Source organism: Anoplopoma fimbria, chromosome 4 (assembly GCF_027596085.1).
Source record: "Anoplopoma fimbria isolate UVic2021 breed Golden Eagle Sablefish chromosome 4, Afim_UVic_2022, whole genome shotgun sequence".
Taxonomy (NCBI): domain Eukaryota; kingdom Metazoa; phylum Chordata; class Actinopteri; order Perciformes; family Anoplopomatidae; genus Anoplopoma; species Anoplopoma fimbria.
In genome coordinates, this window is record NC_072452.1 from 19,710,155 (window position 1) to 19,725,746 (window position 15,592).

Sequence of the window (15,592 nt, forward strand, 5' to 3'; positions counted from 1 at the left end):
TACATTCTAAGCACGCCTGCTTTTTAGCAGTACAATCAAAAGCAATGGATTTGATTAAAATCCTGACAATTAAATCCCAGGATAATTTATGTACCCTTACCATAAAGTAAAACAACAAACAATACATGTTTATCTAAGAATAGTTGAAATTAGATCATGGATTTGCTAAATTTTAGGGGAAGTGCATTTACTGCTTTTCAGCCAATCAGGACGATTTCAACTCTGTACACTTTGATGATCTAGTGACTAAACCTTCTTTTAGGTAGGAAGACATCAGTTGTGCAAGAGACGGGTGTTTTACCACAATGATCGGAAGCCTGGCTGTTTTGGTTCTTACTACAGTGTGTAAGTGCAATTTTAAACATTATGGTTCTTTACATTGAACTGTGTTAAAGTTGTTAAAAGACATGTCAAAGTAACAGTCTTTCTAATGGTAGATACATTTGTCATTGCTTTTGTCTTGTTGTGTTGTAAATTTCTTTGCATTTGTCTCTTTTCTTCAGACCTGATTCAGACCACAGATGTTCCTCACCAGGTCTCTTTGACTTTGGTTGAACTTGGTGGAAATGTTACTTTCAAATGTCCAGTTTCTGAGAATGACGGCAAATCCTTTAACTGGTACAAGCAGCCTCTTGGATATATGGTCCAAACAGTAGCTACTGTCAATTTTGAAAGAATGTCAATTAGTGAGGAATTTAATAACTTACGGTTCACAGTAACAATAGAGAACGCTCAGTATTTACTCACCATCACAAATATCAGCAAAGAGGACGAAGCAACATACTTTTGTCTCAGTGGAAATACCTTTTCAATAATTCCTGTTAATGGTATCTTTTTGGCTGTGAAAGGTAAAATATATTTTAAGTGTTTGTGCCACATTTTTAAGTCTAACAAATTATTTAGATCAATAATTTTTTCGGATGTCTTTTCAACTGAATCACACAGATCATAATGAGCAGAAATCTCTCTACGTGAAACAAAGTCCGGAGACTGAGTCGGTCCAGCCGGGCGACTCAGTGACTCTCCAGTGTTCACTTCTCTCTAAGAACAAAGAGAACAGAGTCCAGTGTCCAGGTGAACACAGTGTGCACTGGTTCAGATCTGGAGCAAGAGCATTTCATCCAAGCATCATTTACACTCACAGTGATCAACAAGAAGAAATAAGTTGTGACTACAGTCTGTCAAAAACTATCCAGAACTCCTCTGATACTGGGACTTACTACTGTGCTGTGGTCACATGTGGAGAGATCCTGTTTGGTGAAGGAACCAAAGTGGAGACAAGTAAGTTTAAAGACTTAAATAATGAAATCTTCAGTACATTTAAAACATCAAAGTTGGACTGATTTGTTTGGATACAATAATTCATGGTTACATCTTGCATCTTTAAGTCAGTCACAGCTTTTTGATATCTTAAAGGATAATTATTGTTCTTTTCGTGCCGTTGTTGTTTGCGTTCATTTAATCTCAAAAGAGTTTTGATAAATGCGGTGCACAAAATAATCTGATTTAAACTCCTTACTTCAACAAATTGAAGAAGGCCAGATTTGATTTAGATAATATGTTCTGCTTTTTGAAAGAAAAAAATATTCTATGATCTTAAAATCTTCAAACAGTCTCAGATTTTGAATTTCTCTTAATATTGCCCGAGGTGGTCATTGAAATAACTAACATGAATGAGTTGTTAAGCGTCTATTTGAACATTTCTCTGATTCCAGGATCAAAACTGGAACTAGTTGTCATCGTGCTTGGAGTCCTGTTGGCCTGCTGTGTGACTGTGATTGTCCTCCTTATTTTGTTTGTAAAACGAAGGAAAGTTTGTGAACATTGCAAAGGTATGTTCTCCTAATATACATGGACTTAATTAAGCATTAATTTATGCACAAGCTCCAGAATTAAAAAATATTAAAACTTACGTTAGGAAGTAAAATGTATTGAGTATAGCACTAAGATCACAAAGTGCTTCACAAGAATAAATTATTGAAAATAACACCATAAAAACAGTTAAACAAAAAAACAGACAACAGACCCCAAAACACACACATTTACTAAAATAGGACTGCACCAGGCGACATGAACCAGTTAAAATAATTGGGTCTTAAAGCTAGGGTGGGTAATTTCTTTACTGTAATATTTGGCAAAACTGTCCTAATAGCCAGTCAGCTATATGTAGGTGAAGTGCTCTGAGAATATCTGCTCATAACTTTGCTCTCCCCTGCCTCTGTGGGCCGCACCCAAAAATTGCCACCGCTCATGTACACTTTGACCAATCAGAGCGAGGCTCCGATTCTCCGTTCTTATTGGCTGTGGGACTGTCCGGTCACCTTGGCAACGACGTTGGTGCGTCCCTGCGTGTTTCGTCTTCCTATCAATGTAACTGAATTCACATGAACGCGCATAACTGACGTTCGGTGGGAGGAGCTACAGCAGGTAGCGTGGCAGGGAGAGGCCAGAGAGCACGCGACGGAATCTCAACGGCTGTTTTCTCCAAAATCGCCCACCCTAGCTTTAAGCGGTTTGTTTCAAAGGCGACAACAGAGCCTGCAGGTCGAATGTTGGAAAAGCATTCAACAGTGTCCAAGCCACCACTTCTAAGTCAAGGTGTCCTTTTACCATCCATTCACGTCTTCTTCAGGAAACATAAGTGTGTTACTTCACATGAACATCTGTCAAAAGTGAAAATAACTGTCAAATATTTGCAAAAAATCAATGTGTCTTTATGCAAATGTATCGTATGTGAAAGATACATTTCCAGTTGGGGAAAATCTGCCCTTCAAAAGCCTTTTAATAAACCGAGAAATTTTAATACCTCAGCATACGTTTTGTGAATGTAAATCAATACTCTGAAAACTAACTAATAACTACAGTTTCATGCTAAATTTGTGATAAAAAGGATATGATATTTTCTGGGATAAATTCAAAACCCGATGTCCAACAGAAGAGAAAAAACTCCCAAGTTACCACCTTAAAGAAACAGTATGTAAGGTTTAGGGAGATCTATTAGCAGAAATAGAATTTAAAATGAAAGTGCTTAGAATGAGTCTTTCATATCTACATAGGGAGAGTCCTCTTCAAGGAGTTGAAGTTGAAGTTGCAGCGCAATGTTTCTACAGTAGCCCAGTACGGACAAACCAACACTGGTTCTAGCAAGAATATTCTGCTCTTTTGTGTTTTATGTTACCTGAAGGCCACAGTAGCTCTCCAACACGCTTGTGAAAAAACTCCTGTCACATGAGCTGCAGAGTACAAACCTGTAATACAGCAGGCCAGCCGTCTGACTATCTTTACGCCTAAATTAGTGGTTAGGATGGCCTCTGAGTGAGGCAACGGCGTTACCATGGTTTTGTACTCGTGTCTCATGTTACTGAAGTCTTGAAAATGAAAGAGTGAGCGGAGGGGTGTTAAGTCAGCTGCTCTCACTGTCCCTTCATAATTCAGTTGACATTTGTCACGACATTCTGTTTTCACTGCACTACTTTTGTGATAAAAAGTACGTATGTCACAATAAAAGCACAAAGAGCTTATCGTATTACATCATTCTAGCAGTGGTTATGTCATGCTGAGACTAGAGACATTTATTAAAAGTGAAATAAACAAATCATCTCAGATAGTTTAACACTTTTCACAATATAACATTTTCCAACATATAGCAGAGATTAACTGAATGCCTTAGTTGAGTTTTTTAGTGGCCAGCATTAGAAGAGTTGCGTGAGATTCACAGGAGTGAATAAGTAACTGTAAAGCACAGAACTGAAAATGTGAGGTCATGTGAGGTTGATAAAGGTCACATTGATAAATGACAAGCAGTTCCCAGTGTGTGCACACTTTCTGAAGGCTTCCCTTTTATCAGCAGCGACAAGTGCCGCCGGTAATCCTGGACACGACAAGTCGACAGTGGATCAATCAACCGACCTGGTAAATATGATTTTAACTGTTACATTATTCTGACTCTGGGTTAGGGTTTCTCTTTCTGGCATTGTCTCACATCGTTGACAGATTGATTCAAATTTCATATTTTCTTTTGCAAATTTATTAGGTTGTCAATAAAACCTACAGTGGAATGAAACTTTGAAAAATGTATTATTATCAATTCACATGCATCAACTTTCACCCTTGCTACATGTAGGGTTTGGCTGTTGGTACTCAATAGTACATGATCAGATGCTGCAACATGCAGCCTGATGACACACTGTATATTCTAGATTTGGTTGTGGTTAACTGTTCTTCATATTCCAGTCTTAATCTATAAGAATGTATTATTAATAAGCAGCTATTATTTGCAGGATGTTGACGGAGATGCAGTTAACTATGCAGCACTGAATTACTCCACGAGGAAAGTGAAAAGAGTGAAAAAAAGAGAGTCTCCATCAGAGTGTGTGTACTCTGCTGTGCGAGCAGACTACCACACACAGCTCCACCTGTAGGCGGAGCAAGGCCTGCATGTGAAATGAACCCCCACATGTCTCCATCGGGTTGGACTTTGCTAAGCTTTGCTTTTTGTTCATAACAAATGCCATGAAGTTCATATTTCTTCTATTTTGGTTTTAAATAAGTGCTTCCTATAGGTCAAGTTCATCTTGTGAGAAATGTCAGCTTGCTTGAATGTGACAAAGTGGCTGTATAAGTGGATGACTGAGAAAAGATTAAATTGAAATAAAACTTTTTTTGCACATCAGTGCCTGATGAAAGATATGTGAATTTGCCATTTGATTTTTTTAAGCTGGACTAAACCCATCTTATTGCCGAGTTTGCTGCTAATAAAGTTACTTTCATGCTATTCATTTTATCACTGTGCATTTGAATAGATCTTTTCATACTTGGATTTGGATCAGTGCAGTCATGTGTGTCGTACTGTGGCGTGTTTGTATGCATGTTCATGATCAGGGTCTTGCACACACCGGGTGACATTTTTCTTTCAAACACGCCCAACAATTCACTCAGAATGTGTCACCTTAATAAATAGCACCAAGAACTTTTGTGGCCCTTGTTGCCCTTCGGAGACTTGGTTTTATGTTTCCTCACAACATCAACAACACTTTCTGAATCATCATGATACTTGAGAGCACATATTATACAGAAAAGAAAGTTTCCAGCAGTAGCTAAATGAATCAGCAGTAAGAAGGAAGCTGATCCTCATATGAAGTGCTACAGGCAGGTTTGCTTTCAGACATAAATGCCGTGTGTGAAAACAGTCACATTCCTCTTGGTCTGTTCGTTACATGGTTTTACTTTATTGACAAAAATGGCTTTTTTTAGTGTTTTACTTGTTTCCTCAAGCTGCCATTACTAGCTTAGTCTTGTAGACACATGAAAACAAATCTACCTACTCCACTATATTCACCAAAGTGAAAACAATGCAGATTTTTCTTTCTTCTCTTTTGAAGACAATCCATGTGAAAACCACAAGTGGACAACCTCACAATAACAGTGACACAAACACCTGTCAACACCACAAACTCTGGCATCAAAAGAATGACCAAAAACAGAGTGGAGGCTTCTAGCACACCTTCACTTAGCTCACAAGGTGCAGAGACTGAAAATAGAAAGACAACGGAAATATAAAAACTGCAGCGGCATATGTCAGACCGCTGCATTGTGGTTTGTGGCCTTCATCAGGGTCAACATATTGTTGAGCACAACCCAAAACACGATATAGGTTTGAGTGAAGCCAACCTTTGTTGTACTTAAAGTGGCCCTATCATGCTTTTCCACTTTCCCTCTTCTTCAGTGTGTTATATATATATATATTAATGTCAAACGTTGACCAATCACAACAGAGCGGGCTAGCTGACCAATCAGGGAAGACTTTGCTTTCTGGAAGGAGGAGCAAGCGCTACAACGGAGCATTTCAGACAGAGGGTGAGAAGAGGTGCTGCAGGACAGCCAGGATGAGAAAAACAGGCGGATTATGAGCATTAACGCATGTAAACATGTCGTAACTGTAACTTGGGATAAAAATATGCACCCGGAAAATAGCATAATAGGGCCTGTTTAATAAAAGTGTTACTGCACAAATAAAACAAATACCACACAGTTAAATCAATGGTTCCCTGACACAATGCTGTGTCCAGCCCCTGTACACATGAAACACATATAAAGGTGGACACAGGAAAAAGTTTATGAAGAAAAAACATCTCAACAACTCAAAACAAAAGCCCTGCAGTGAACACTTTCATGTACTCTGAGCCCTGTTTAGTACCATCTGCTTTTTCTTTGCAGCGGACACACATTCACTGTCACCACTGACAAACAAATGATGCATGGAAACTTAAGAATAGTTGTGGTTGGGCTTCAAACTAAGGTGTCAAGACAAAAAAGGCTTTTCTTACTTTCTCTCTCTCTTTTTTAGGCAGCCTTTCCACATATATGATGAATGAATGAATAGATTAACGTTAAAATAAAAACAATACATAAATTAAATTGCATCTGTGATATTTTAAGATTGATTCTTGTATATGGTTGCATCTTTAAAAGAAAATGATGGACATTATTTGTACTTTGACTGAGCACATTAAGAAATAAGTTAAATAAAATCATGTTCCTCCTCGCATCTTTACCATTACTGCACATCCTGTTGAAGCCCATAGTCAGGTCTGTTCTGAGTAAACAGCCATGATGGTTGGTCAAAGGGTGGAGAATTAGCCGACCACAGCCTGTGCCTGTCACTGCAGCTGTTGCATGTGGTTTTGCTTATTCTTCTCACATGACATTAAGAATGCCTCTACAAGGTGCCGTTAGACCAGAGAGACAGAGGGGTTTATTCATCTGAGTGGTTGCCCTCAAACATTTTTTCATGTTTATGTAGGAAACTGTGGTAGACAGATACAAAGCAGTTCATGAACATGAACATGGACGTCTCAGTTTATGTTTGGCATCTTAACGGCTGGGCCACAGGGCCTCACCTGACATTTCTTTCATTAACTTGTGTGTACAAAATTTAACTGCAATCCAGCCAGCGGAACTTTCAAACATCACCAGAAATTTAAACCAGCCAGTGGCACGCAATGAGAAGTTGCGGGATTCAGAAACCTGCAATGTAGCTACACAAAGTGGAATACTTTGACACAGTTTCTCTAAACATTTACATGACATTATAAGCATCAATGGATGTTGAATTTGCTTGCTAGAAGTTAGCTAGCTTTGTAAAGATTGCTAGCTAGCTAGATTTGTTCAGATGAAGATGGTACACAATGTGATTTCACAGACATGCGTGAAATGACCACAACCTCTTAAGAGCGTATTGTGTGGTTGTGGAATGTAAGGTGTTAAAAATTGCGTGTCGGCACCACGGACACAATATAACCTTATAAGTTTAGGAGGAACATCAAGAACGTAACTTGAACACTGGTCTCGTGCTTGAAAGTCTCAATTAGTTTGACCCATTTTATGTCGTCACTAGCTCTGGCCATTGCATCTGTAATCACTTTGATGAGTTTAATTTGTGGTAAAAATACTTATGTTAATGTAACACTAAGCAATAAGTTAGCTTCGTTTGCCCCACATGTTTCATCAAAGTCAGAATTAACGGTAGACAGATTTAAGAATTTGACAAAAAGTGTGTTAAATCGTACATAGAACCAAATACATGGCTACTGACTGACAGGTACAGGACTATATAGTTACTGTGCAATAAAATAAAGAAAAAAAGTCAGTAGCTACCTGCAGTGTCGTTCAAGAAAAAGCACTGTCTACTGGGCGCTCTTGTCCCACGTAAACTAGTGATGTATCTGTCTGTCTCTAACTGGGACAATCTCACACAAACCAAATAAGCACAAACACATCTCACAGACTACATATGCTCCACAAACCCAACCTTAATCAGCATTAAATATCTTTTATATATACTATTGCTAAATCTAGCCTTTGTTCACAGCAACCCTGCAGGTTATGATATGCCACCTGAACTTATAGAAATAATTTTTATAGGACTCCAATCAACACATTTCTTATCCGATTACTGTCTTTATTTGCAAAATAGACTTAGACATACAGATTTTTTAGAGAGAGGCTTGATAGTGGGGAATGTAATTGGGCTTGGTGGCACATTTGCTTTTGCCCTGATTATTTAAAACAATTATAATATTTAGATCTCAAGTTAATTAAGGGGTTAAGACATACAGTATGTCGCAACACTTGAAGGAAGTATGAAAAAAGTCCTCAAAGGATTTTTTCACAATTGATACATATAGTGACTCTTACTCTTCTCAAACAGCCTATTTGAGTGGTAGAATTTAGGTAAAATATTTGAATAAACGTCTTCAAAGATTAAATAAAAAGGCACAAAAAATAAACAAGATTTAACAGATATGAGATGCTGTAGAATATCAACAAAATCCATTGAAGACATAATATCAAAATTAAACATGAAACATTCTTTAAGGTTATCTATACAAAAGATTGTTATTGATATCAGATGTGAAGCAGCATATTTACAAGATAGTGCCAGACAAAAACTATGTTAGTTTTTGCAAATCCAGCAGTTTGTTAATCTATCACTAAAGTCCTGACATCAGTGTAGGTGGTCTCTCCCTCTGCTGTTTTTACATGCTTTCTCTCTGCTCTGCCAGTTTTCCTCTTGGTGAAAGTTGGTGCAGAATAAACCAATGAGTCCTCATTTCTCTGACGAATAACATGGACAAATATTACATTTAATCTCTATAATAAAAAAAAAAAACATTACATTACCAGTGTCATTTTTTCTTTATAAGTCTTACCTGCTGGCTTTGGGGTTCACCTCTTGCTGCTGCAGCATTTCTTTGCAGAGCAACGGCGGCTGTATTATAAAATAAAAAGAAAGATTTAAGATGAAAGACCCTGTAGGTTAATTAACACAAATCAATCACACTAATCCAGGAAAGTTAGCTTTTGCAAGATACTGTGAGAAACTTCTATTACCATTGGAACAATCGCAAGTTTTCATCTTCACGGTATGAATCAGGAAGGCAATAACAATCAGACTTAAAGCCAAAGATGCAAGTAACAAAATCAGAACTACGTTGGCCTTCTGCAAATCCCACACGTTGAGTGCTGAAAATACATGAAAAGGAGAAAAAATAATGTAAGTTAACGACTACATTGAAAAGATGATATAATGCATGTGGTACAATTTGTAATACATGATCTAAATGGACAAGAAGTGAATATTTATTAATGATCTAATGTTCTGCCGTTACCTTCAATGTCCAGTTTTTTCCCATTTCCAAATAAGATCTCCCCACATGCGGCCACAGCACAGTAATAAGTCCCGGCATCAGAGGAGCTGATGTTCTTAGAGAAGCTGTAGACACATTTCTGTGGAGAGTGAGCCTCTGGACTCTTTTCATGTCCAACACTGTTTCCATGAGCATAAATGAAACTTTGATGATATTGATGTGATCCGGCTCTGAACACAGCACACACTGTGTTCTCCTGGACAAGTTTTCTTCTCAGAGTCAGAAAGGATTGAACACTTCAGGGTCACTAAGTCTCCTGGACGGACTGGATCAGATGGGGACTCTTGTGATGTGCAGTGATATCAGGTTCTGGTTCTGGTGATAAAAATAAATATGCTTAAGAACCTAAATTCATTTTAAAACTAAAGACAACAGTTTACCTTTTTTTTTTTAAAAAAATTAAAAATTTTAATTAAATTAAAATATGTATTTACCTTTAACTCTCAGGTCTATTCCTTTCAAAAATGTTAAGTCTTTTTGGTTTGTTTTCATACAGTAGTACACTGCAGTATCACTTAACTCTTTGTTTAATATGCAGAACAAATGTTCCAGGCTCTTCTGTGGTTGTAATGCGACGATCTTTCTTAAGGCTAAATGTTTTTCCTAAAAATTTAGGAAAGTTCCCAGAAACAAGCCTGATCCAAAACAAGCTTCCTGAAGACCCAAGAGGACAATTCAGTTTCACATCACTTCCAACACCAGCAGTCCTTGTCTCAATGATTGGATCTGTACATCCTGAAAATACATTATTTTACATTAACCACAGAAAAAGAATCATGTATGTTCTCTCCTAAAATACTGTAAGAACATAACTACACTTCAAAACATATCTTGAGTAGATCTGAGATTTCTACATGTACTTACGGCTGAGCATCAGCAGTAAATAAAACACGATCATCTTTTTCTTGTTATTCCCCTTGAGACTGCTGTAATCTAGACTGCATTAAGACATGATTCACCTTAATGTCATCATATCAAGGGGGAGGCAACAGTTTCAGAGCTGTTTCTGATTGGTCTCTCGTTATGTTGGCGTTTACCACCACAGAGGAAATAAAATCAACCATATTTCCAACCCAAACACATGAAACAACAGCACGTATTTGTTTCATGGTGGGTTTCTAAAACTGACGCTGAAAGTAAACACAACTGATGATTTGATCTGAATGGGAACTACGTGACTTCTTTTTTTTATAATTTATTCATACAGGATGGTTAAGATGTGATTATGAATATGTAACTTAAACTACTTGGTTTAGGTTGAGAAGTGATTATGGTTATGGAAAATAAATAATGTAGACAGTAAGGAATAACATTTAATTAAGGCACACTACTTCATTTGAATTACACTTTGTATTGCATGTTCAATGCTTTAGCAATGCTTATGCATGGCTTTAACACTGAAGGGTTGTTATTTGATTTTATTCGATAAAAAACATACAGTTATGGACTGCTCATTATTATAGAAAAAATGTATGTCATTTTACAACCTTACAGTTAAAATGTAAACAAACTACATGGTCAGTGAGTATCTGCACCTGACCTGGATTAAATTCAAATCATCAAGTTCAATTTTAAAAAGTGATTGGTGATTTCCACATCTGGCTGAAAATATGCTGCATTGGAAAACAACTGTGATTAAAGCAGAGAGACTGAATCAAAAGCATAAAATCTAAACTATGAGTGGAAAGATGCTGAAACCCTCCATAGAGCTGAGGGGTACTGCAGGGTCATGTGTTGGCCTCTCTTACATAAGGAGTCATGAGATCCATTGTTGATATATAATATTGATCACATAAGTCTTAAATAGGGATTCAATTGATCTGTTTGATTGGTGTCTGTTTAAAAATGTATCCAGGTATTTTTTAGAGTAATACAGAATCACAGAGAAGCAATGTTATGGTGAATATAATGGAAGTCAACCAATCCAGATGTTCCACATCATCAATAATGACTGAGGATGTAAGTTGATTAGATACTGTTGATACCAATGCCATTATCGATTCTGCATTATGGTTGGATTCTTTTTTCCGATTCCCCTATTGATTTCTGATCAGTTTTCAGTGTTAAAAAAAGTAGGCCTACACAGGTTTACAGCATCAACACAGCTGTTTTATTATCTCTGACTGTGAACAAAGAATATAACTTGGGTAAACAAATATTATACTGACTCATAAAATAAATATTTATTCTTTAGAAAAATAGGCATGTTTGCCAAGTAACATTTGAATGAATTACAATTCTCCTTTTTTATGAAGAATAAGGAACAGTATCCCTGCCTCTCCACCATGAATCCTTCTTCTGTCAAGTAAGCCAGAAGTCTAGACGTAGAGTTTAAGTCATGATGCATGATTTTTTACAACAAGCAAAAAAATAAATAAGCTGGGATTGATGAAAAGGAACTGATAACCTTAGAGGTCATGTGTAGCAAAACACATCAGAAGGAAGAGCACAGTGGACAGAGTGGGGGAGGGCTGTCACACTATACTAGCACTACAGCTGATCATTATCTAGTCAGGAGGTGGAGGGATGGAGCAGAGCACCATCACAGAAAGTCATTCACCTTTAAGAAATGTATAGTTTTTCATTCAGCTGACCTGCATTACTTGTTTTGAAGACAATCCATGTGAAAACAGCAGGTGGACAACCTCACAATAACAGTGACACAAACACCTGTCAACACCACAAACTCTGGCATCAAAAGAATGACCAAAAACAGAGTGGAGGCTTCTAGCACACCTTCACTTAGCTCACAAGGTGCAGAGACTGAAAATAGAAAGACAACGGAAATATAAAAACTGCAGCGGCATATGTCAGACCGCTGCATTGTGGTTTGTGGCCTTCATCAGGGTCAACATATTGTTGAGCACAACCCAAAACACGATATAGGTTTGAGTGAAGCCAACCTTTGTTGTTCTTAAAGTGGCCCTATTATGCTTTTCCACTTTCTCCCTTCTTAAGTGTGTTATATATTTTTTTGTACATGTAAATGAAGAGTTTTTTGAAAAGTGAAACGCTGACCAATCCGGGCAGACTTTGCTTTCTGGAAGGAGGAGCAAGCGCTACAACGGAGCGTTTCAGACAGAGGGTAAGAAGAGTTGCTGCAGGACAGCCAGGATGAGAAAAACAAGGTGGATTATGAGCATTAACGCATGTAAACATGTCGTAAATATAACTTGAGATAAAAATATGCACCCGGAAAATAAGCATAATAGGCCTGCAGTGAACACTTTCATGTACTCTGAATCCTGTTTAGTACCATCTGCTTTTTCTTTGCAGCGGACACAGACACAGTTAGACACAAATAGACACACATTCACTGTCACCACTGACAAACAAATGATGCATGGAAACTTAAGAATAGTTGTGGTTGGGCTTCAAACTAAGGTGTCAAGACAAAAGAGGCTTTTCTTACTTTCTCTCTCTCTTTTTTAGCCTCAGGAAGCTGGGCATGCACTGCTGGTTCTAAAAAGGCAAGTGGTAAATTATCATTTTTATGATTTTATTTAATTAAACAACAACTGACAGGAGTTTGTAAATGGTAAAGCCATGCTATAACATGACAGAGGTGGGAGGTGCTATTCATTCACTGGTCTTACTTTGTCTTTTTTTCAAGAGCTGAATTCACGTTTGCTTGATGATCGACAAAAAGTTTTACAGCTTTTCTGAAATCTGTCCTAATGTGCATCACTTGGCGCAGTGATGAACTGGCAGCCTTTCCACATATATGATGAATGAATGAATAGATTAACGTTAAAATAAAAACAATACATAAATTAAATTACATCTGCGATATTTTAAGATTGATTCTTGTAAATGGTTGCATCTTTAAAAGAAAATGATGGACATTATTTGTACTTTGACTGAGCACATTAAGAAATAAGTTAAATAAAATCAGTCATGTTCTTCCTCGCAACTTTACCATTACTGCACATCCTGTTTAAGCCCATAGTCAGGTCTGTTCTGAGTAAACAGCCATGATGGTTGGTCAAAGGGTGGAGAATTAGCTCACCACAGCCTGTGCCTGTCACTGCAGCTGTTGCATGTGGTTTTGCTTATTCTTCTCACATGACATTAAGAATGCCTCTACAAGGTGCCGTTAGACCAGAGAGACAGAGGGGTTTATTCATCTGAGTGGTTGTCCTCCAACATTTTTTCATACTGTTTACATGTCTATGTAGGAAACTGTGGTGGACTGATACAAAGCAGTTCATGAACATGAACTGGGCACGTCTCAGTTTATGTTTGGCATCTGAACGGCTGGGCCACAGGGCCTCACCTGACATTTCTTTCATTAACTTGTGTGTACAAAATTTAACTGCAATCCAGCCAGCGGAACTTTCAAACATCACCAGAAATTTAAACCAGCCAGTGGCACGCAATGAAAAGTTGCAAGATCCAGAAATCTATTAGGAAACATCTCCTGGAAACCTTGAATGTCTCTACAAACTTTAATTTCAATCCATTATTTTATTTTTTTAGATATTTCAGTAAGGATCAGTATTGTAGCTGAAATATGTATATTGACATAAATTGTTATCGGCATGAATTAATGTCGTTGTTTAAGTCAATGATGTATTGTTTATTTAAAGAATAAATCGTGTTTATAAGGGTCTAATTCAATAATGGCTTCTCAGTCTATGTGTTCTCATGTCTAGGACTATCGTCATATTTGCTCCAGTAGAAATTGATTGCAGCTTCTTTGATTGGCTCGTGGGGTTCAAGAACGCCCCCTCATTCTCTACTACTAAATGAACACATGATTCTGGCCGTACATAGAACCAAATGCATGGCCACTGACTGACAGGTACAGGACTATATAGTTCCTGTGCAAAAAAATTAACTGGAAAAAGTCAGTAGCTACTGGCAGTGTCGTTCAAGAAAAGACACTGTCTACTGGGCGCTCTTGTCCTATGTAAACCAGTGATCTCTCGGTCTGTCTCTATAAGGGACAATCTCACACAAACCAAATAACCACAAACACATCTCACGTACTACATATGCGCCAGTAACCCAACCTTAATCAGCATTAAATATCTATTATATATACTATAGCTCAATGTAACTTGTTCACAGCAACCCTGAAGGTTATGATGTACCACCTGAACTTATAGAAATTATTTTAAATTATTTTTTATAGGATTCACATCAACACATTTCTTATCCGATTACTGTCTTTATTTGCAAAAAAGATTTAGAGATGCAGATTTTTTAGACTTAGGCTTGATAGTGGGTAATGTTATTGGGCTTGGCCGCATATTTGCTTTTGCACTGATTATTAAAAACAATTTTAATATTTAGATCTCAAGTCAATTAAGGGGTTAAGACATGCACTATGTCACATTACTCAACACTTGAAGGAAATATGAAAAATGTATACAGTCCTCACAAGGTTTTTGTTCTTTTTTTTAATTTTTGATTATGCTAGATGAACCCTGTGGACCTTGGGTAATTGCTTTAAAAGCATTGTATTTGTTACTGCATTGCAAACATTAAAGATTGAATAAAAAGGCACAAAAAATAAACAAGAATTAACAGATGCCGTAGAATATCAACAAAATCCATTGAAGACATATCAAATATCAAAATGATACATGAAACATTCTTTAAGGTTATCTAAACAAAAGATTGTTACTGATGTCAGATCTGTAGCAGCATATTTACAAAATTGTGCCAGACAAAAACTATATTAGTTTTTAATCGCAAATCCAGCAGATTGTTAATCTTTCACTAAAGTCCTGACATCAGTGTAGATGGTCTCTCCCTCTGCTGTTTTTACATGCTTTCTCTCTGCTCTGCCAGTTTTCCTCTTGGTGAAGTTTGGTGCAGAATACACCAATGAGTCCTCATTTCTCTGAGGAATTACATGGAAAAATATTACATTTTATTCAATATAATAGAAAAAAACAAAAAGTTATATTACCAGTGTCATTTTTTCTTTATAAGTCTTACCTGCTGACTTTGGGGTTCACCTCTTGCTGCTGCAGCATTTCTTTGCAGAGCAACGGCGGCTGTATTATAAAATAAAAAGAAAGATTTAAGATGAAAGACCCTGTAGGTTAATTAACACAAATCAATCACACTAATCCAGGAAAGTTAGCTTTTGCAAGATACTGTGAGAAACTTCTATTACCATTGGAACAATCGCAAGTTTTCATCTTCACGGTATGAATCAGGAAGGCAATAACAATCAGACTTAAAGCCAAAGATGCAAGTAAGAAAATCAGAACTACGTTGGCCTTCTGCAAATCCCACACGTTGAGTGCTGAAACTACATAAAAAGGAGAAAAAATATGGAAGTTAACGACTACATTGAAAAGATGATATAATGCATGTGGTACAATTTGTGATACATGATCTAAATGGATAAGAAGTGAATATTTATT

General features: G+C 37.2%; 3 protein-coding genes across 3 annotated transcripts in view; 1 reads left to right on the forward strand and 2 right to left on the reverse strand.

Annotated features, from left to right (window-relative positions):
* The first annotated feature begins 272 nt into the window (after positions 1 to 272).
* LOC129090175 (uncharacterized) lies at positions 273 to 4,656 on the forward strand. The gene is made up of 6 exons (XM_054597716.1): positions 273 to 345; positions 504 to 848; positions 946 to 1,281; positions 1,716 to 1,832; positions 3,848 to 3,912; positions 4,281 to 4,656. Exons 1-6 carry the CDS (start codon positions 306 to 308, stop codon positions 4,419 to 4,421), a joined length of 1,044 nt encoding a protein of 347 aa, XP_054453691.1. The 5' UTR covers positions 273 to 305; the 3' UTR covers positions 4,422 to 4,656.
* Positions 4,657 to 8,283: 3,627 nt separating this feature from the next.
* LOC129090177 (signal-regulatory protein beta-2-like) overlaps positions 8,284 to 15,592 on the reverse strand; it is an 8,404-nt gene continuing 1,095 nt past the window's right edge. Inside the window, 4 exon segments of the mRNA XM_054597718.1 lie at positions 8,284 to 8,616; positions 8,712 to 8,770; positions 8,893 to 9,024; positions 9,171 to 9,303. Coding sequence (XP_054453693.1) covers positions 8,482 to 8,616; positions 8,712 to 8,770; positions 8,893 to 9,024; positions 9,171 to 9,303 — 459 coding nt within the window. The 3' untranslated portion in view covers positions 8,284 to 8,481.
* Positions 14,437 to 15,592, reverse strand: part of LOC129090174 (uncharacterized) — a 15,309-nt gene continuing 14,153 nt past the window's right edge. Inside the window, exons 4-6 of the mRNA XM_054597713.1 lie at positions 15,340 to 15,477; positions 15,159 to 15,217; positions 14,437 to 15,060 (exon numbers count right to left, since the gene is read on the reverse strand). Of these exons, the coding sequence (XP_054453688.1) occupies positions 14,926 to 15,060; positions 15,159 to 15,217; positions 15,340 to 15,477 (332 nt within the window). The 3' untranslated portion in view covers positions 14,437 to 14,925. The remainder of the gene's footprint in view (positions 15,061 to 15,158; positions 15,218 to 15,339; positions 15,478 to 15,592) is intronic.

What these genes read in the sequence shown, in the direction of transcription:
- LOC129090175 (XM_054597716.1), top strand. Translation starts at nt 306, where the DNA reads ATGATCGGAAGCCTGGCTGTTTTGGTTCTTACTACAGTGT. An exon ending in TTTGGTTCTTACTACAGTGT is followed by an intron (nt 346 to 503) that starts GTAAGTGCAATT and finishes TCTTTTCTTCAG; the next exon opens with ACCTGATTCAGACCACAGAT. An exon ending in TGGATCAATCAACCGACCTG is followed by an intron (nt 3,913 to 4,280) that starts GTAAATATGATT and finishes TATTATTTGCAG; the next exon opens with GATGTTGACGGAGATGCAGT.